This window comes from Monodelphis domestica, chromosome 5, assembly GCF_027887165.1.
Source record: "Monodelphis domestica isolate mMonDom1 chromosome 5, mMonDom1.pri, whole genome shotgun sequence".
Classification (NCBI taxonomy): domain Eukaryota; kingdom Metazoa; phylum Chordata; class Mammalia; order Didelphimorphia; family Didelphidae; genus Monodelphis; species Monodelphis domestica.
The window spans coordinates 190,611,619-190,634,476 of NC_077231.1; the positions used below are offsets into that span (position 1 = coordinate 190,611,619).

Below are 22,858 nucleotides of genomic sequence, written 5' to 3' on the forward strand. Positions count from 1 at the left end.
TTTTCTTCAGTGAAATTATTAATTGTTTCTATAATTTGTTCTTTAACTAGCCAGTTTCAGAGAATCGTATTGTTTAATTTCCAATTCATTTTTTATTTGGCTCTCCATGTACCCGTACTAATTATTATTTTTATTGCATTGTGATCTGAAGAGGTTGCATTTATTATTTCTGCTTTTTTGCAATTGTGTGCAATGTTTTTATGCCCTAGTACATGATTAATCTTTGTTAATGTACCATGTGCTTCTGAGAAGAAGGTGTATTCCTTTTTCTTCCTGTTTATTTTTCTACACATATCTACTAATTCTAATTTTTCTAAGATTTCATTCACTTCTCTTACTTCTTTATTATTTATTTTTTGGTTCAATTTATCCATTTCTGATAAATGAAGTTTCAGGTCTCCCACTAGTATAGTTTTTCTATCTATTTCATCCTTGAGCTCCACTAGTTTATCCTTTAAAAATTTGGATGATATGCCAGTTGGTATATATATATGTTGAGTATTGATATTTCCTCATTGTATATACTATCTTTTATCAGGATGTAATTAGCTTCCCTATCTCTTTTAACTAGATCTGTTTTTACTTTGGCTTTGTCAGATATAATGATTGGGACTCTTGCCTTCTTTTTCTCAGCTGATACCCAATATATTTTGCACCATCTCCTTACTTTTACCCTTTGTTTATCTACCTTCTTCAAGTGTGCTTCTTGTAGACAACATATTAGGATTTTGGTTTCTAATCTGCTTTGCTATTTGCTTCAGCTTTACAGGTAAGTTCATTCCATTCACATTCAAAGTTATTATTACTACCTGTGTATTCCCCATCATTTTGATTTTTCTCTCCTTGTCCTGCCCTTTCCTCTTTCATTATGTCCTTCTACACCAATATTCTGTTTTTAATCAGGCCCCCTAACCCCCACCCTTATTTTACTTTTCTTTCTCCCCCCCCCCTTTCTTATTCCTCTCTTAATTTTCTTTTTGGGTTTTTTACGCTACCCGACACACTCTCCCCCCCTTGTGTTTCTTCCCTCCCCACCCTCCCTTTCAGCCCCCTTCCTTTTTATTCCTCTCGTGCTTTTTAGAGTCTATTAAATTCTCTTCCCCCTCTCTTTCCCTTCCCCCCTTTTTAAACTCCCCTATCCCCACCTTAGTTTTCCTTTTTCAGCTTCCCTGTAGGGTAAGACAGAGTTCAATACCCCAATGGATCTAGATGCTCTTCCCCCTCGGAATTGATTCTACTGTGAATAAGGTTTGAGTATTACCTTTTAGCAATCTCTTCCTCTCCTTCTTATAGTTGTATTCTTCCCCTCCCACTCCTCTGTGTCTTTTAGTGTAGTATAGATTATTCTAATTTTCTTATTCCTTCAAGTTTTTCTTAGTGCCATTTTCTTCCCCCCCTGTTCTTTCTTCTTGTTTATATGTGTGTGTGTGTGTGTGTGTGTGTGTGTGTGTGTGTGTGTGTGTGTGATTTTAAACCACTTATACCCCAATCTTTACCTATGGATTATTCTTCTAAGTACTATAATATAAATATAGTTTTGACAGTTACAAATAACATTTTTCCATAGAGGAATATAAACAATTTGGCCTTATTTGAGAACAAAAAATAAGACCCCTCTCTTTCTTATTACCTTTTCATGTTTCTCTTGGTTTTTTATTTTGATGTCAAATTTTCTGTTTAGTTCTGATCTTTTCTTTACAAATATTTGGAAGTCTTCTATTTTGTTAAATGCCCATACTTCCCCCTGGAAGTATATAGTCAGTTTTGATGGGTAGGTGATTCTTGGTTGTAGACCCAATTCTCTTGCCTTTCTGAATGTTGTATTCCAAGCCTTACGGTCTTTTGTTGTGGAGGCTGCTAGATCCTGTGTAATCCTGATTGGTGCTCCTTGATATCTGAATTGTTTCTTTCTGGCTTCTTGTAATATTTTCTCCTTAGCTTGGAAGCTCTTGAATTTGGCAATTACATTCCTGGGGGTTGTCTTTTGAGGATTTAGTGTAGCGGGTGATCTATGGACTCTTTCAATGTTTATTTTGCCTTCTTTTTGCAGAACTTCAGGGCAGTTTTCTTGTAGTATTGTGTCAAGGTTTCTGTTTGTTTCCAGGTTTTCAGGTAGGTCTATGATTATCAAATTGTCTCTCCCACTTTTATTTTCAAGGTCAACCACTCTCTCAATGAGATATTTTGTGCTGCCTTCTACTCTGATTTTTTTTGGCTTTGCTTTATTAATTCTTGCTGTCTTGTGAGATCATTGGCTTCTACTTGCCCAATTCTAGTTTTTAATGACTGGTTTTCAGCTAAGATCTTTTGATTTTCCTTTTCAGTTTGATCTATCCTGCTTTTCATGGCTTCCAGCAAGTCATTTCTGGTTTTCAATTTGCTTATTATTTCACTAATTTCTGGGCTTCAGTTTTCCAGTGGGAGAGCCTATCTTTTAGACTGTTGTTTTCTTTTTGGACTATTTGCTACTTTTCTTGCCACATCTCTTCCATTTTTTCTGACAATGTTGGATTTAAAGTCTTCAAGACCTTGTGACCAATTTTCATTTTTTTTGAACCTTTGGGTGTATTTATCATTACATTGGGTGGTGGTCATCTTCTGCTGTCTCTTCTTTAGGCTGGGTTTTTTCTGCATAAAAATTATCAAGTTTTCTTCTTGGTGTGTGTGTGTGTGTGTGTGTGTGTGTGTGTGTATTTTAGTTCCTGGGAGTTGGTGGCCATTGCTTTGTTCCTTCCTGGTCAGATGTCTAAGTAAGGGATGTGGGTGATCTTTGTATTGGGCTGTGAAGAGATTTTTGCCCTGAGGATATTTTTCCCAGTGTCAAGCTGCTCTTAGTAGCAGGTACAGCCCCCAAGAACTTAAAGATTGCTTTGCAAAGGTCTGGGTGTGGATTGTAGGCAAATCTCTGTATTGAGAACTGGAGAAAATTTTGCCCAGAGGCTATTTTTTGGATCTCTGTGGCCTTTTGCTTTGAGCCTCCCCTCTCTGCCCAAGCTCTGTGCCCTATCTCCATGTTTCCTCAACCTCCTGGGGTCCCTAGTCTTGCTGTTCTTAAAGGCAGGTCCAGCCCCTGAGAACTTAGAGGTTACCTGGTAGAGTTCTGGGTGTGGAGTGTAGAGAGGTCTCTGTACTGAGCACTGGAGCTGTATTGAGCACTGTATTTAGCCCAAGAGCTTTTTACGGTTCTCTGTGGCCTTTTGCTCTGAGCTGCCCCCTTTCCCCAAGCTCCACAACACCCTATCTCCATGTTTCCTCAGCCTCCCAGTGCTCTGAGTCTAGTTTCTCTTAGAGGTAAATCTATGTTGATATCAGCCAGTCTCCCTTCTAGAACTTAGAAGTTTGTCCTGTGCTCACTCCAACTCTGGAAAGGTAGGTGAAATGGGGGAGGGTAGTGAGTTTGCCCCTTGGTGGGGGAAATTTTGCCCCCTTTTAGCATGGAAATTCCTTAACTTTGCCTACCTTCTGTGCTGTGTCCTACAATGGAACTCCTTAGCTTGTCTGATTTTTGGTTTTGTCATTTTGAGGCACTCTGTCTCAATCAGTGTTGAGGAGAGGTAGAACCCTGCTTTTACTCTGGAGCCATCTTGACCTGGAAATTCTAGGTCTCCATCTTTTATTAAATCAACATTGAATATCATTCTATCCCTAACTTGTATTCACTAAGCAGCCATATGCTTATAGGACTAGAAATGTAACCCATTATTGACTTTACAAATATTCATTTTAAAATAAGAGCAATCCATTCATTCACAGTGAACAATTGTATTTTTTTAAGTAGAGAGTATTAGTGCAGAAAAAATACAACTATTAGATTTTAGTGTCTTATAAGAACATATATTGTGAGAACTATATGTATCCTTGCTTTTTCTCAAATGCCATGAAGTACATGTTTTTGAGAAGGGAAATTAAATTTTCTTAATATTATATGCATTGAAGTAACTTACTTGCCTCGGGTAATTTGTAATATCTATAAATTTCATGGCGACCTGATGTAATCAGAGAAAGAGGGACAGAGACAGAGAATATATATCAGAAAACATGTATATATATATATATATATATATATATATATATAATACACATTTATAAAAGGAGATAGGGTAAGAATTACTTGCCAAGAAGTCATACCAAATAACCCAGAAATATGCATCACCTGTTTTGTGGTATGAACTCCCAACTCTGGCTTATGGCTAGTGAGCATAAGTAAAATATTTTTAAAGTGTTTAATTAATTAATTAATTAATTAAATTTTAACATTCATTAGAAAAAAGATTTTGAATTCCAAATTTTCTCCCTCCTTTCCCTCTCACACCCATTGAGAAGGCACAATATACCATTATTCACGTGAAATCACGTAAAATATTTTCATGTTAGGCAGGTTGCAAAAAAAAAAAGCAAGAACAATAAAGTGAAAAACAATGTGCTTCTATCTGCACTCAGAGTTCATCAATTCTCTTTCTGGAGGTAAATAGCATTTTTCATCACGAATCTTTGGCTTGTGTTGATCAGAGTAGCTTTGTTTCGCAGCTGATCATCATTCCGTTACTGTTGTTACTGCATATGATGTTTTCATGGTTCTGCTCATTTCATTTTGCTTTGGTACTTATAGATCTTCTCTGGTTCTTCTGAAACCATCCTGTTAGTCATTTCTTATATCACAAGAGTACTTCATCACAATTATATATCACAACTTATTCACTCATTCCCTGATTAACAAACATCCTCTCATTTTCCACAGAATGTTGGGCGTCTTTTAAATTTCTTGTGTTCTCAACGAGAAGGAGAGGAGGGAGAAAGAATTTAGAACTCAAAATTTTAGTTAACAAATGTTAATTTTTTTGTTAAATGCAATTGAGAAAAATGAAATAATTAAATGTAAAAAAAAAGAGCTGCTACAAATATTTTTGGACATATAGATCCTTTCCCTCAATCTTTGATCACTTTGGAATACAGATCTAATAGTGGTATTGCTAGGTCAAGGGATAGGCACAGTTTTATATCTCTTTGGGCATAGTACAAATAATTGAAATCAAGAGATGTTACTCATTTGATTTTAGCTCCCCCAAACATATACCTTATTACATCGCTTTTATCAAATTTATCATCAATAGAAAAACTGAGGAAGGTTTGTCTCCTCTGTCACCATACAACCTCTACTAGTGGTGATAACAACATTGCTAAAAACCAGATGAAAGGTGGAAGGTGATTAAGTGCCTAAGCTGATAAACAAACTGCTAATTAGTGTCTAAATAATAAACCTCAAATTTGAATTTATTATTCTTGCTTTTCAGGAATCAAACACCAGCCCCTGTGACACATAAGCAGTTTTTTAAAGCCAAAGACCTGTCTGTGATCATTAAAGCATATGTGCTGGTGACATCTTTAACACCTCTACGGGCCTTCATTCATTCAACTGGTACCATTTGGAATCCACCCAAGAAAAAACGTTTCACTGTCAAGGTAACACTTCTATTAAAGCTGTTATTTTGCTCAAAGTGAACTGAATAAAAATAAAACTACTTGAATAACCTTTCTCTGACCTTTATGATTATCAATTCCCATTGAACGGAGAATCAGCCTTTTTATTGCTGCATGCAGAGATTTTCATTTAATAGAACCAGAGACCATGTTCAGAAATGACCTGGAAAGTGTCATTCACTAGGGACTACTAGGGCTATATTTGTTTTTTTTTTCCTAAACTCATCATTTTAGTTCAATTTTTTGGACTTATCATAGAAACTACTTCTCAGGCATAATGCAAAAGTGGTCATCAATGTAGCAAAATAAAAGCAGAATTATTTTCCCTTATCAATTTTTTTAGCCTACACAGTAGGAAATTCAGTAATCATATTGTTATAATTATGAAATTAAAAGCATTCATGGAACATTAAAGACATGGTAGTGTTTTGCCCTTCAAGTACAGTAGAATTGCACAATTAGACTTTAAAATTAGTACTCTCTATGCTGCCTGAGGGAGTAGATATGGTCCTAAGGAAATCAAAAATTAAAAAAAAGAGAATACACAAGAAGTATACACAGAAGTCCTTAAAACAAAATATTGAGAATGTGCTAGAATATGTGCTTAATATATTTTAAAGAATTCCAGATATGAAAAAAATCTGATATTATTACTTAAAAAGTAACCAAAAATGTCAATAACTTTGATAACTTTCCCATCCATTCAAAATTGGTAAGACAATAAATAATCAACATACTATCAATGACATTTTTAGTGGAGTATGAGAAGAAAATAAGCAGGCTTTCACAGGTGCTATTCTACCAGAGATCACATCTTTACTATAACACAACTGACTGAAAAGCCCAGAAAATGCAAGACCTCACTATATATATATTTCTTTGTGACTATATAAAGGGATGGGATTTTGTAGAGCAAAATTCTACCTATGGACTTTTCTAATGACAGGAATCCCCTTAGTTTCAACTTCTTTGCCATCAGACAAAAACACATACACACAAATATATATGTATATCATATATATGGGTCTATGTCCTTTGTCTTTGATATTTTTGGAGTATAGACCTCATAGTGATATTGCTGTATCAAAAATGTAGCAATTGAACTCATTTTGTTGCTTAAGACTCTGATTATTAATATTGAAACAATAATAAAACTGGAAGATAAACACTCACAAAAAAAGATACTCTTTACTCTTAAGGGAGAGGAGTAATGTGAAATCCAAGTTAAAGCAAGATTTCTTATATTGTATGAGAACTTTTTCCAAATTATATTGTGTTTATTGCATAAGGCACTGGACAATGCCTTTATGAGATATGTGGCTTTACAAAAAGAATTTAGTTTAATAAAACCAATTGAATGATGAATACTTGTCTAAATTATAAAATAGCACCAGATGAATAATCTATAGAACTCATGTTCACAGACATACAATATCAAGAGAGATCTTTCTTTAAATATATAGAGAGAGAGATCTATAGATTTGCCAATATCTTTAGATATAGAAATATAAATGCACATCAATAGATATAGATATAGGTAAAGATAGATAGATAGATAGATAGATAGATAGATAGATAGATAGATAGATAGATAGATAGACATAGAAATAGATACAGTTATAGACATAAAGAGAAATCATGAATTGGTGCCATAATTTAAAAAGGAGGAAGAAAGAAGACAGGGTTGTTTTGGGGCAATTGCACTTTTTAAAAAAATGATCCAACTTCTCCCTAAGATAATATCTGACTGCTAGTCTTAAAATACTACAATCACCAAAGAACAAAAGTTGAAAGGGCAATAGAGGGGCACATGGTGATCATGTTCAGACTGCAATACATTATGAATTGACTTTATGCAGAAAGTGTAATAAAAATGTCCTCAGAGAAATGTATAACTGGAACAAAAAGCTAGCCACACAATAAGAATGAAGAATGACTAATGGACTTCTGGAATACTTCATTTTTATTTTGGAAAATAGCAAGAGAATATAAAGATGGCCCTCAGAAGTTTGGATGAATGCCCTCTGCTGAATTTATTGGTGGCCATGAGTGATAACTATACAAGATGGGCATGCATTGAATCATTGAATCAACTATAATTTGCATAGTAGGAGGGAAACACATTGAAAACAGCATAGATCTAGTCAAATATCAAGTGCCCTGCCCCAGACAGATCCTTAAAAAACATTCAATTGACTTGGTTTCCTAAATTTTTAACATAAATTAGCTTGCCATGATTTTGAAGAGGATGGGGATGTTTTCAAAGAAGAAAAAAAATTCAATAATTACTTAGATTCAGAATAATCTAGATCACCTCAACTAAAAAAGGAGTTTGAAGGATATATATTTAATAGAGAAAAGGTAAAGGGAAGTCTGGGTTTCACAAAAGTGAGACCACCAAATATAAAGAACAGAAAATATGGATGATTGTCTTTGTCTCAAGACAGAGCTCAAAAGTCAGTAACCTTGATCTGGAAATTGGACAAGTTTAAATTTTGAGTCTTCAGTCAATTCCCAAATAAACAAACCTCCCTTTGCTGGTGTTTATATCTATGGTCAGAGAATCATAATTTGCTTCCTTTTCAAAGAGAGATACAGATGTCTCCAATAATGGAAATATTTCTCTTTTATTTTCAATGGAAAAGTGGAGTCTAATAATATCTTCCTTCCCTTCCCCAGGTTGGGAATCTTTAGTGTAATTTTCTCTCAGCTAGTCTTTTAAGGAGTCACAACTGGTGATTTTGTATTTCCTTGTGTACGCTTGTTTGTTGTTGTTGTTTTCTTGCTTCTTTTCTCCAGAATGCTTTTTTTTTTACTTTGTTATCCATAAAAAAAAAAAAGCAGAAAGTTTTGTGGACCCCGTTCCTTTAAGAGGAAACAAAAGAAGAGAAAACTTTCAGTGTTTTGGCTCCCCTTAGATTTCCATTCTTTATTCACTTCATTGTTTCTTATTCATCATTTTTTAGTACCGGTGGGACAAATGCCAGATGTAGTGGTGGTACAGAAAATTATGCAAATCTCCTCATTCCTTTCCTCACTTTGGGATTTGTATTTTCCAGGGTAAGGCTGACATTTCCTGTATATTACGGTAAGCCTGCTGTCGAAGGGAGACAGTACAGACGGCAGGCTTCCAGGGTAAATGAGCAAGAGGGCAATTATTTCCTTAAAATGCCAGAATTCTACTTGATGCTGTAGATAGGCTTCCAGCATATGAGAAAATATTTCATTCACACTCCAGTATTTATTGCTTCTGCTAGAAAACTAGCTTATCCTTGCTCTCATTTAAATCACCCATTCTTCCTTCCAAACAGTCCTTCTGCTGGATACCTTGGGGTGAAAAAAATGCAGCAGAAACCTTTTTGAAACCCTGGTTTTTGGAGGCCAGGCTAATACACTCCTCCTAGGCTAACCAGGTTGCATGAGGGTTTTACTGTATGCAGTTGTTATGTTTGCAGGAAGACAATTTGACCCTGAGTATATATAAAGCCTTGCAATAATGAGCTAGGCTATTACTATTTAAGTATATAGCAGTTTGGATTGTGACTTTATCCCCTTCTCTAATGAGTCCTGAATTTAAAGGTCCAGGTTACTAGTCAGATCAGTAGGGGTTTATGTACCAAGTGCACTGAGGCAAGCCTGCTAGGCAGGTTATCATTGGTCATTTATAGAACATTCTGGCAGCTGAAGGAGGAATGAAAGCAATAACAGATATAACTATGAGCTCATTTATTTCCAATCAGGTCTGCTGCTGTGATACTTTATCTTCTAAAGCTTTAGTGGGAGTTGGGAAAATAGGAAGAATTATTGGTACAGTGATGTGAATTTAAATATAAATTTGGAAAAATGATGGGGAAAAAAGGACTACATTTAACTGAATGTTGGAAAATACTCTAAACCCAACATCCTATGTATATAAAATGAAAAGAAGTACAAATTTGAGAGTTAGCTGTTTTCTGAAGGTCATTTCAATTTAAAAAATAAAATTAAAGTAAAAGCTATGTCTTAGAGTATGCTTACTATAATTCGTGATATGACATTAAATCATATTTCTTTTTTGCAGTTTATTTGAGGTAAGAAAGGATTCTCTCTCTTTCTATATTATACATATATATATACATATTTATTTCCATGGGGCTATGATAACACCATTTATTCAAGAATTGGATGAATAAAGCATATTTTCCCAAATAGAATATTTGGGCTATTTCTAGAGGGAGAGCAGCAGCAGAATCTTTTCAAAGGTCACTTTTGACCATTTGATTAAAGGTTGTTCCAGGGTTATAACCAAACTGGGCACTTGGGGATTCCTGGATTCAAGCTGGAATCTTTGGAGCACCATTTCATATTAAGTGGGAGTACAGGTCCCACATAAATGTCAATGAAAATCTGAATGAAGGAGGACTGCAGCCACTATCAGTTTTAAACTCTGGGCACCCCAGTAAAAATGTTAGAAAGCAGAACTCCTTTGCCCTTGGCTAGCTGCAAAATGAACATATCTTTAATGAAGAAACCATTTTCATGACCTTCTTTCACAATTGATGGACTGTCCAGTCAGTGTTCATACATATGACTAGAGCTGATTACTTTGCTTGAAATTATAGCTAGAATGATTTTAGATTTCTGCTGCAAGGCATCTAGACATAGCCTTAATTTGTCCATTGGTGAGACAATCTGAAAGAATTCATTGCTTGATTATATAACATTTATTTGAAGTCATTTTTGAGACAGAGGATGTTAGAATGGAAGGAAACTTAGAGACCTCCAAGGACAGACACCAAAATTTTAAATTAAGGAGATCAAGCCTAGGTGAGTTGTCTGATGATATATAGCTATATAAAGGAAGAATTGAAACTAAAACCTGAGTCTCCCGTTTCCCAGAGTCAGTGTTCTTTTTTTCCTGTACTTTATTTTGGTTTGTTTTGTTGTTAAGTTCTTTCAGTTGTATCCAATTCTGTGACTCCATTTGGAGTTTTTTGGCAAGGGCACTGGAACAGTTTGACATTTCCTCTTCCAGTTCATTTTACAGATAAGGAAACTGAGTCAAATAGGGTTAAGTGAGTTGCCACGGATCACAAAGCTAGTAAGTGTCTGAGGCTAGATTTGAACTTATGAAAATGAGTCTTCCTGATTCCAAGCTCATAGATTTATCCATTGCACCATCTAGTTGTCCATTGTGGTTTGTGGGCATTCCTTTTTAAAAAGTTCTGTGGGGATGATTTAAAAAAAAAAAGAATTTAACACCGCCCAACGTCTGCCTGACTCTCTTTTTTCTCTTTTAGTATTTCTAAATCAAATGCTCTGTTTTACCCTGATTTTGAAGTGTGTTTCTGATAAATGCAATAGACAGAGACCAATATCTGCATTTCCCCCAATATATTCACAGATCTCAGAAAGGAGGAATCACAAGCAATTGCATCCTTTCCTGCAGGATGATGTCTCTAATTGAAACCCAAGTTAAAACAGTCCCCTTGCTTACCTTGAAGTCATAAATCAGCAGTACTCGGGTACCGCTGCAAGTCTGTCAGGCAACCAGTCTTCCATCTCCAATGCTTATCATTCCCACTCATGTCAATGAAACCAGGATCCCTGTGTAGAAAAGAGAGAACTACGGGTGGCAAGTAGGGAAGCATTATCATTTATGTGGCCCCTTTCCAAGAAAGACTGAATCCCGATTTCATTTTCAGAACCTGAAATCAAGTCGTTTCTTTTGTTATCGGTGTTTTTGCAATGCCTTTGATAATGGTAGGTGATCTGGCTCCCATGACTGCCTGGACTGCCAATGGATAACATGGCTAAAGTTTCACTCTGGGGTCTTTTCCCAGTCAATGCTTCTTCTCTGATCTTCATGATGAGGCTGAAATAGAAAGCTGTGGAGTAGATTTGGTACTAAGTCACTGAGATCTGCTCCTATCATAGGCAGAAGAGATGGATACCAGCTATAGAAAGAATGTGAATAAAAGCATGATCTGCAGGGTTTTTGAGAATGGTTGATATATTGTTGAACCTACACATATTTGAATTTAACCCTCGACTACAATCAATGTGTTCATTTAAAAGTATGATCTTAAGTGAGCACGGAGGGTGTCAATGGGTATATCTAGAATTATTTCTATCCCTTAAAATTTGAAAATACATACAAATTAAATGTTGGCAAGCAACCACTTACTCAATCAATCAGGGTTGCTAGTGATGCAGTAGAGACAACACTTGAGATGAAAATGAGTACTAGTTGCATGTTATGTTCCTGCCATGGGCTAGCCCTGTGACTCACCCACCTACCCAACACGTCTGCTTCACCTTCTAGAAAATAGGGAAATTATATAAGCCGTGCCTTCTTTCTCATGGGATCATGGGGCAAATAAAATGATGTGAACACACTATAAATAGGCACTATAAGAAGGTTTTGCTACTATTTGTATTGTGGAATATTATTTTGATCTATAAAATATAGATTACTTTAAAATATCACATTTTTAAGTGTCATGAGATCTGTTTTGAGATATATGAATAACTTCCACAAGTGCTGTTAATGAGAAGTTTGTATGGATAATATCTGAACTTAGGTTATTGGACAAAAGTGGGCAGTAACTATTATCAGTTGTGCTAAGGAAGGCTCTTGTTCATTTTGAAGGATTTTATAAATTATTTCTTTAAAAATAAGCCAATAATTGATCATTATTATTCACCTCCAAGTGATTTCTGTTCTGATGCATTGCAAAGGAACAGAAATTACCCAGAGATTTAAAAATTATTGCTATGTTTTTATCATTTAAAAAATGTTCCTTTTCTTCCATCCCAGAGCCATCACTTTTAACAAACTCTGTAAAGAAGAAAAAAAACCCACAGTTCAGCAAAACTAACCAACCCATCAAGTAAATCTAATAGAGAACATTCTGAACTCAGTTTACCACTTTTGCAAAGAATGAATGGAAGCAGTCTCATATCCCTTGTTTGAGACCAAGTTTGGAGATTATAATCAAATAGCATTCAGTTTGGATTTCTTGTTTTTTCCATTTGCAATGTTGTAGCCATTGTGCACATTGTTCTCTTGATTTTGTTACTTCACTTTGCATCACTTAAGATTATCTTCCTATGTTTTTCTGTATTCTTCATAGTCATTATGTCTTATAGCATGATAATATCCCATTACTTTTAAGTACTATAGTTTATATGACTGTTCTTTAATCAATGAACATTTACTTTATTTCTAGTTATTTGCTACTACAAAGATTACCATAAAAATATTTTGGCATTTAAAAAAATACCTTTATTTCTATCTTATCTTTTTCCCTAAATCTTTGACATCCTTGGGGTACATGCTTACCAATGGGCTATTTGGCTCAGAGGTTATGGGTATTTTAATCACTTTGTTAGCATAATTCCAAATTACTTTTCAGAATGGTTGGAGAAAAGCACAGTTTCATCTGCCCTCTTTATCGTTCAACAACCCCACCAACACTACTTCCATCTTTGTTATTGACAATTTGCTGGATATGAGGAAACTCCTCAGAGTTCTTTTAATTTCTGTTTGTCATTATTAGTGATCTGGAGCAAACTTTCATATAATCTTAATAGTCTGCAGTTCATTTTTTGGAGAGGTTGTTGATAGCTACCTTTATGGAGTACAAGCCCCAGTAGTTCCTCTTAAGCTGGAATGGCTCCCATTTTGGCAAATGGCACACTGTATGTCTGTCCTTCGAAGTCTAGAGAGGAGCATCACTGTGTTGGGCAGAGCACCTCAAAAGGATCATCTGCTAAGGTAAAGGAGAAGGGGTGATCTGGAATAATAATCTGAGTAATTGGAAAAAAAACTCATATCTACAATAGCAAGGACCTTTTGAAATACTGAAGTAAGAATTCATTTTAAATTCAGCATTTATTTATTTCTTAAAATAAAATTTTATTGATATCTTTTGCTTTTATATAACCCACATTTCCCACCATATCCTTATCCCTCAGCCCAGTTCAGAGGGGCATTTTTTACAATAAGAATTTTAAAGAAAGAAAAAAATAGTTCAGCCAAGCTGATTAACATATATCAAACAAGTCTTACATGCGATGTACACATTCTTGATTATACTGAGTGTTCGCTATCTCTACAAAGTGTGAGTGGGTGGGGAATGGAAGGAATTGCCTCTTCATAGCTCTGCTTTAGGGACAAGGTCTATCATTATAATTTCACAGGATTCATTTTTGATCATTTTGTTATACAAGGGGTGGTTCTTTCCACAAGCATGAACTATAGTCAAAAACAGTTATAAAAGTAAAAAAATAAATAAAAAGAGTATATTACCTGCAGTTACTTATATTCCACCCATTTTATATAGGCTTTAATAAATAGTATAATTTTTTTAAATATTAAGGAAGCTCCCTGATAGAATATGAGTATAGTGATTATTCTAAACTCAAACTCTCAGAGCAAAATTGGTTCCCTTCAGGTTTCTTGGGGGTATCTCTGAGGGACTTGGGCATACCTTTTTCTAATGCTTTTAGTTCAATACCCATTCCTATACCTCCCACTGTTAATTATCAGTAATTCGCTTCTATCAATTAGCTTATATGCAGAGATTTTTACTTCTGGGAAATAACAAAACAGAAATACATTTTTCTTAATACTTTGGGAGGGCTTACTCCCTCCTGTATCAACCTAGCCCTGGGTAAGTGGATTCAGACAAAACAGCTTATTATTTTTTAAATAAGATTTTATTGATGTCTTCTGTTCTTTATATCATCATTGTTATCCCCACTCTTCCTTCCTTCCCTCTTCCTAGAGAACCATCCCACATAAAAAATAGTATTAAATACAAAAAAAAGAAAGAATTTGCACAATTGAATAATTGTGCAATTGAATATTCAATGCCTGTGGACCCCCCATTTCCACAAAGGGCTGGATTGGAGTATCCTTTCACATCTCTCATCACAATTTCTATGTAGCATCATGACAGATATGGCATCTTTGCTGAATTTGGGGCTTTTAAGGGTGGACTGTTTATAATATTGAAGAACATTTTCTTTTATTGACATGTAATATGAGGTTTGCAAAGTGAGATCTCAGTTTAGATTAATTCTTTATTATAGTTAATGTGTAGATATAACCCTAATTAATGCATTTGTATGACTAAAATTTTACTCTTTCTAAGATAAACAAGTAGGCAAGCTATCTTAAATATGTGTATTATGAAACACAAATATTCATTGCATTTGTCAAAAAAAATGTACTCAAGTCTTCAAAGTTACCTAGGGTCAGAAATTTACTTATTTCATATCCCACTTAACCTAAAAAAGGTAATGACAGTGTCATTTTTGTATTTGTCCTTGGTCAAAACATGTTAATAGTCAACAGAGTTGACTTATTTTGTAAGTGGTGTGAAAATATCAGAGCTGACTGCCCAGAAAGAAACATTGCCCTCGCCACCAGCTGAAATTTCTAATTGTGTAAGCCTTTGGGGCTTAGATAAAGGATTATAAATTAATCTATGTAAGGTATTTTCCTCTCTGTTTTTTTCATTGAAGTACCATCTCTCTTGAGTTGCTTTTCACCTCACTGTTCTCAAGTTTATAGAAATGAAGGAAGTGTTAAGAGTGAATGATGAGCACAGAGTGGGTAGTGGGGCAGGGAGAATCATTTCAGCAGTACTTCAAATGATCTGAATAGATTTTAAATATCTGCAGAAAATTGAATCCTTCTATGTATGACAATCTTTACATTTTTGGTATCTCTCATAATTTCTTTAATGGATGGAGCTTCTATGGCACAGAGAGATAAAGGATCAGAGAATTGATTACTCCACTAGCACAAAAAATTGAAAAATTGTTAAGTTAAGCTAGTCCTTTGCCCAACAGACCGTATTATTCAGGTAAAAGAAGAGGCTTTGCTTAGTTAGTAGATTCACTTTTCCCTTGGTTTTGAAAATGGATTCCTAGCTAGATAATAGTTGAATTCAATTTTAAGTTCATTCATTCATCTGTTCATTCTTTCAACAAGCCATATACTGTGTGCAGTACAGTGTGCCAGGAGCTGGGAGAAAAACAAAGATAAATAAGTGAGCCCTGATCTCAAGAAATTTATAATCTAGTAGGAGAGATAAAACCTGGTTGCTGATAAGTACAAAACAAATTATATTATAATAAATGCATAAGAAGCATGCTAAGTGCCATGAGAGTTTAAATTAAGGTAGGGAGGATGTTCAGCTGATGTTTGGGTTCAGGGGTGGGGAATGGAGTAAATCAGGGAAACTTTGTATAGGTTCATAGGAATTAAACTTTTACTTTAATTTTTATTTTTTTTAATTATTATTTAAAATATTTTATTTGATCATTTCCAAGCATTATTCATTAAAGACATAGATCATTTTATTTTCCTCTCCCCCAACCCCCATAGCCGACGCGTAAATCCACTGGGCATTACATGTATTCTTGACTCGAACCCATTTCCCTGTTGTTGGTATTTGCATTAGAGTGTTCATTTAGAGTCTCTCCTCTGTCATGTCCCCTCAACCACTTTATTCAGGCAGTTGCTTTTCCTCGGTGTTTCTTTTCCCACAGTTTATCCTCTGCTTATGAATGGTGTTTTTTTCTCCTAGATCCCTGCAGATTGTTCAGGGACATTACACCGCCACCAATGGAGAAGTCCATTATGTTCGATTATACCACAGCGTATTAGTCTCTGTGTACAATGTTCTCCTGGTTCTGCTCCTCTCTCTCTGCATCGCTTCCTGGAGGTTGTTCGAGTCTCCATGGAACTCCTCCACTTTATTATTCCTTTTAGCACAATAATATTCCATCACCATCATATACCACAATTTGCTCAGCCATTCCCCAATTGATGGGCATCCCCTCGTTTTCCAGTTTTTGGCCACCACAAAGAGCGCAGCTATGAATATTTTTGTACAAGTCTTTTTGTCCATTATCTCTTTGGGGTACAGACCCAGCAGTACTATGGCTGGATCAAAGGGTATACATTCTTTTGTCGCCCTTTGGGCATAGTTCCAAATTGCCCTCCAGAATGGTTGGATCAGTTCACAACTCCACCAGCAATGAATTAATGTCCCAACTTCGCCACATCCCCTCCAGCATTCATTATTTTCCTTTGCTATCATGTTAGCCAATCTGCTAGGTGTGAGGTGATACCTCAGAGTTGTTTTGATTTGCATCTCTCTGATTATAAGAGATTTAGAACACTTTTTCATGTGCTTATTAATAGTTTTGATTTCTTTGGCTAAGAACTGCCTATCCATGTCCCTTGCCTATTTATCAATTGGAGAATGGCTTGATTTTTTGTACAGTTGATTTAGCTCTTTATAAATTTGAGTAATTAAACCTTTGGCAGAGGTTTCTCTGAAGATATTTTCCCAGTTTGTTGTTTCCCTTCTGATTTTAGTTACATTGGTTTTGTTTGTGCAAAAGCTTTTTAATTTGATGTAGTCAAAATTATTTATTTTACATTTTGTGATTCTTTCTATGTCTTGCTTGGTTTTAAAGTCTTTCCCCTCCCAAAGATCTGACATATATACTATTCTGTGTTCACCTAATTTACTTATGGTTTCCTTCTTTATGTTTAAGTCACTCACCCATTTTGAATTTATCTTCGTGTAGGGTGTGAGGTGTTGATCTATTCCTAGTCCCTCCCACACTGTCTTCCAATTTTCCCAGCAGTTTTTATCAAATAGTGGATTTTTGTCCCAAAACCTGGGATCTTTGGGTTTATCATATACTGTCTTGCTGAGGTCACTTTCCCCCAGTCTATTCCACTGATCTTCCTTTCTGTTTCTTAGCCAGTACCAAATTGTTTTGATGACTGCTGCTTTGTAATATAGTTTAATGTCTGGGACTGCAAGGCCCCCATCATATGTGTTTTTTTTTTATTATTTTCCTGGATATCCTTGATCTTTTGTTGTTCCAAATGAATTTTGTTATGTTTTTTTCTAAATCAGTGAAGAAGTATTTTGGGAGTTCCATGGGTATGGCACTAAATAGATAAATAAGTTTGGGTAGGATGGTCATTTTTATTATATTGGCTCATCCTGTCCATGAGCAGTTAATGTTTTTCCAATTGCTCAAGTCCAGTTTTAGTTGTGTGGAGAGTGTTTTGTAGTTGTGTTCATATAGTTCCTGTGTTTGTCTTGGGAGGTAGATTCCTAGGTATTTTATTTTGTCTAAGGTGATTTTTAATGGGATTTCTGTTTCTAGTTTTTGCTGCTGAGCTGTGTTGGAGATATATAGAAAAGCTGATGATTTATGTGGGTTTATTTTGTATCCTGCAACTTTGCTAAAGTTGTAGATTATTTCAATTAGCTTTTTTGTTGAATCTCTAGGATTCTTTAAGTAGACCATCATGTCATCTGCAAAGAGTGATAACTTGGTCTCCTCCTTGCCTGTTTTGATACCTTCAATTTCTTTTTCTTCTCTAATTGCTACTGCTAGTGTTTCTAGTACAATGTCAAATAGTAGAGGTGATAATGGGCATCCTTGTTTCACTCCTGATTTAATTGGGAATGTGTCTAGTTTATCCCCATTGCAGATGATATTAGCTGATGGTTTTAGATATATACTGTTTATTATTTTTAGGAATGACCCTTCTATTCCTATGCTTTCTAGTGTTTTTAATAGGAATGGATGTTGTATTTTATCAAAGGCTTTTTCTGCGTCTATTGAGATAATCATGTGGTTCTTGTTGGTTTGCTTGTTGATGTGGTCAATTATGTGGATGGTTTTCCTAATATTGAACCAGCCCTGCATCCCTGGTATGAATCCTACTTGATCATGGTGAATGATCCTTCTGATCACTTGCTGGAGTCTTTTTGCTAGTATCCTATTTAAGATTTTTGCATCTATATTCATTAGGGAGATTGGCCTATAGTTTTCTTTCTCTGTTTTTGACCTGCCTGGTTTTGGAATCAGTACCATGTTTGTGTCGTAAAAGGAGTTTGGTAGAACTCCCTCTTTGCTTATTATGTCAAATAGTTTGTATAGTATTGGGATTAACTGTTCTCTGAATGTTTGATAGAATTCACTGGTGAATCCATCAGGCCCTGGGGAGTTTTTCTTAGGAAGTTCTTTGATGGCTTGTTGGATTTCATTTTTTGATATGGGATTATTTAAGAATTCTCTTTCTTATTCTGTTAGTCTAGGCAATTTGTATTTTTGTATATATTCATCCATATCACCTAGGTTGGTGTATTTATTGCCATATAATTCGGCAAAGTAATTTCTAATGATTGCCTTAATTTCCTCTTCATCGGAGGTGCTTTCCCCCTTTTCATCTTTGATGCTGTTAATTTGCTTTTCTTCCTTCCTTTTTTTAATTAGATTGACCAGTACTTTGTCTATTAGTTTGTTTTTTCAAAGTACCAGCTTCTTGTCTTATTTATTAAATCAATAGTTCTATCACTTTCGATTTTATTAATTTCTCCCTTAATTTTTAGAATTTCTAGTTTGGTTTTCTGCTGGGGGGTTTTAATTTGATTGCTTTTGAGTTTTTTCATTTGCATTTCCAATTGATTGATCTCTGCTCTCCCTAGTTTGTTAATATAAACATTCAGGGATATGAATTTACCTCTGATTACCGGTTTGGCTGCATCCCAAAAGGTTTGAAAGGATGTCTCGCCATTGTCATTTTCCTCGATGAAATTATTAATTGTTTCTATGATTTCTTCTTTAACTAAACGATTTTGGAGTATCATATTGTTTAGTTTCCAATTAGTTTTTGATTTGGTTTTCCATGTACCATTACTAATCATTATTTTTATTGCCTTGTGATCTGAGGAGGCTGCATTCATTATTTCTGCGTTTCTGCATTTGTGTGCTATGTTTCTGTGACCTAATGTATGGTCAATTTTTGTGAATGTGCCATGTGGTGCTGAGAGGAAGGTGTATTCCTTTTTATCCCTATTTATTTTTCTCCATATGTCTATTAATTCTAATTTTTCAAAGATTTCATTCACTTCTTTTACCTCTTTCTTATTTATTTTTTGATTTGATTTATCTAAATTTGATAATGGTTGGTTTAAGTCTCCCACTAATATTATTTTACTGTCTATTTCTTCCTTCAATTCTCCTAGTTTCTCCATTAGAAATTTGGGTGCTATATTATTTGGTGCATACATGTTGATTAATGATATTTCCTCATTGTCTAAAGTCCCTTTTAACAAAATATAATTACCTTCCCTATCCCTTTTGATCAGGTCTATTTTTGCTTTGGCTTTATCAGATATCATGATTACCACTCCTGCCTTCTTTCTGTCATTCGAGGCCCAGAAGGTCTTACTCCATCCTTTAATTCTGACCTTGTGGGTGTCAACCCGCCTCATGTGTGTTTCTTGAAGACAACATATGGTAGGGTTTTGGATTCTAATCCATTCTGCTATTCATCTACGTTTTATGGGTGAGTTCATCCCATTCACGTTCAAAGTTATGATTGTCATTTGTGGACTCCCTGGCATTTTGATAGCCTTCCCTAATTCTAACCTTTTCTTCTTCGGCTCTACCTTTTAGTCCAGTGATTTACTTTGAATCAGTCCCCCTTGTCCCCTCCCTTGATGTTTCCCTTTAGTCCCTCCCTTTTTTTTCCCTCCCCCTCCCCCCTCTCTTTCCCTCCCTTTTTGTTTTCCCTCTCCCCCTCCCCCCCTTGGTTTTCCCTTCTCCCTACCCTTGTTGGGTAAGATTGAATTCAAGATCCCAATGGATCTGGATGTTTTACCCTCTCAGAGTTGATTTCCCTGAGATTAAGGTTTAAGTAAAAAACCCTCTCTTCCTCTCCTTCCTATAGGAGTTTTCTTCCCCTCTCCTTCCCATGTGAATCTTTGTGTGAGAAAGATTTTTCTATTTGGTCTTTCCTTACGCCCTATTTATACATTACATTTTCCCCACATGTTAGTATACATAGATTGATATAAATCTAATCCTTATAGAAGAGAGTTTGAGTAAAAGAAGAAGATAACATTTTTCCCCTTTCCTTAATATTTACCTTTTCAGGTATTCCTTGCTCTTTGTTTTTCGGTATCAAACTTTCCACAGAGCTCTGGTTTTTTCTTTGCAAAAAGTTGGAAATCTTCTATTTTGTTGAATGCCCATACTTTCCCTTGGAAGTATATAGTCAGTTTTGCTGGGTAGCTGATTCTTGGTTGAAGACCCAGCTCTCTTGCCTTTCTGAAGATTGTGTTCCATGCCTTACGATCATTCAGAGTAGAACTTGCAAGGTCTTGTGTGACCCTGATTGGCATTCCTTTATATCTAAATTGTCTTTTTCTGGCTTCCTGTAGGATTTTTTCTTTTGTTTGAGAGCTTTGGAATTTGGCAATTACATTCCTGGGAGTTGTCTTTTGGGGGTTTAGTGTAGAATGTGTTCTGTGAGCTCTGTCAGTGGCTGTATTACCCCCTTGTTCTAGAATCTCTGGGCAATTTTCTTTGATTATATCTTGTATCACGATGTCCAGTTTGGTGTTTATTTCTGGCTTTTCTGGAAGTCCAAGTATTCTTAAATTATCTCTTCTCCTCTATTTTCCAGATCTGTTACCTTGTCGGTGAGATATTTTATGTTCTCTTCTAATTTCTTGGTATTTTGGCTTTGCTTTATTAATTCTTGCTCTTTTACAAGATCGTTGTCTTCCAGTTGCCTGATTCTGACCTTTAAAGCCTGGTTTTCCTTTTCAGTTTGGTCACACCGGTTTTGTAGATGCGTGAATTTCTTTTGTATTATTTCCCACTTTTCCTCCCAGAAGGCTTCCATCTTTTTGGTCATTTCTGATTCAAATTCTTCATGGGTTTGTGGAGAGTTTCCATTTCCTTTGGAAGGTTTCAGAGCATTTTATTGTGCATTGTCTTCTATCTCCTCTGTATTTTGTATTTTTGTTCCATAGAATGTGTCCAAAGTTGCCCCTTTCTTCTTATTTTTCTTGGGATTTGGGGGCTTCTGTGCTTCTGTGGAGTTTGCCATCTCTGAATGGGGAGGATTAGCTTTTCTTATCTCTGTCTGGTGTTCAGAGGTTTTAGTCCTGGGCAGATTGTCCGTTCTATGAGCTTTCCCTGTGTTGAACTGAGTATGCCTTAAGGCAGTGACTTTCACTGGAACTGGAATGGAAGGATCTGGCCAAGGGGTTACACTCTCCCCCGGCTCTCTCTGTTTTCCTGCTGTTTGGGTGCCCCCTCGTCTGGATCGGGTTGCTTTCCAGAAGTTGTCTTCAGAATAGCTGACCGTGAGGCTGTCTTGCTGGCCCTGAGGGTTACTGTTGTTTCAGACGACCCTGCTTTCTGAGGTGGGAGGGGCCGCGGCTTCCCGGAGCTCAGGGCAGTGACTTTCACTGGGACGCGGATGGAAGGATCCGGCTAGGGGGTTACAATCTCGGCTCTAAGTTTCCCTCTGTAACCATGGACTTGGCTCTCCAGGTTGGGGGGGATGGGTCCTAGGACCTTCCTTCTGCCTACCTCTTAGGTCCAAGTGATCTCGGATTCTGGCTTTTGAGGGGGGCCATACCTTTTGGTCCATGTCCAGGTCCAGGAGGAGGATTCCCAAGGTCTATGCTGTTGATCGTTTTGAATTTCAATGCCCTAGGAGCATATAGTTTGAGATAGGTAGGGAAGGGTTTCCGGAGAGCTGAACTTTAGCTTTCTCTAAGCCGCCATCTTGACCAGAAGAGCATAGGAATTAAACTTTGAAGGGATTTCCAAGATATTTTGTTCAACCATTTTACTTCAGACAGAAAGATACTGAAGCCCAGAAAGGTTACATGATTTGCCTATGGTTAAAGAGCTAAGTGATTAGCTTAAGTTAAATCCCAGACCTATAGACTCTAAGCCCAGCATTTTTTCTGTTCCTGGTGGATGGAGCATAGAAGCAGGGCCTTGAGGGATGAGTAAGGATATCAACAGGCTGATATGAGTGTCTAAGGCAAATAAAAGGATCTTCTTGGCATGGGGAACATCAAAAGTGGCATATGTTTTTTTAGTAGACAGTGAGTAAATCTGTTTGACTGGAGTAAAGAGTAAGTGAGTAATAAGCCTAGAAAGGTACGGTTGAGTCAGATTGCTCAGAGAAATGTAGGGAATTAAATATGACTTATTAGGAGAAAGCCCCTGAAGATGTTTTGGCAGGCAAATGACATGATCTAATGAATGGAAAGATAAATATGGCATTGAGGTGTAAGTTAGATTCTATCAGTGATTTATAACCTTTGATGTATCATGGACCCCTTCTCAGAATGATATTTTAAAAGCATAAGAAATATGCAGAATTAAAAAGGAAATCAATTATATTGAAATATACTTATCAAAATATATTTTTAAAGTATCAGGTTAATAAATTCTATGTTAAGAATTTATGGATAGAGAAAGAAGAGTAATAGGAAGAATTGTAAAGAGGCGAAGAGTTCTTCAGAGCTTTTTT

The 22,858-nt window shown here is 35.9% G+C and overlaps 1 protein-coding gene across 4 annotated transcripts in view; it reads left to right on the forward strand.

Moving 5' to 3' along the window:
• CPED1 (cadherin like and PC-esterase domain containing 1) overlaps window positions 1-22,858 on the forward strand; it is a 417,420-nt gene that overhangs the window by 139,323 nt on the left and 255,239 nt on the right. For all 4 annotated transcript variants that reach the window (XR_008912281.1, XR_008912282.1, XM_056799629.1 and 1 more), the window contains one exon: window positions 5,292-5,460. Coding sequence is in view for 2 of the 4 variants with exons in the window: in XM_056799629.1 (XP_056655607.1) it covers window positions 5,292-5,460 (169 nt within the window). In the remaining 2 variants the exon portion in view is untranslated. The remainder of the gene's footprint in view (window positions 1-5,291; window positions 5,461-22,858) is intronic.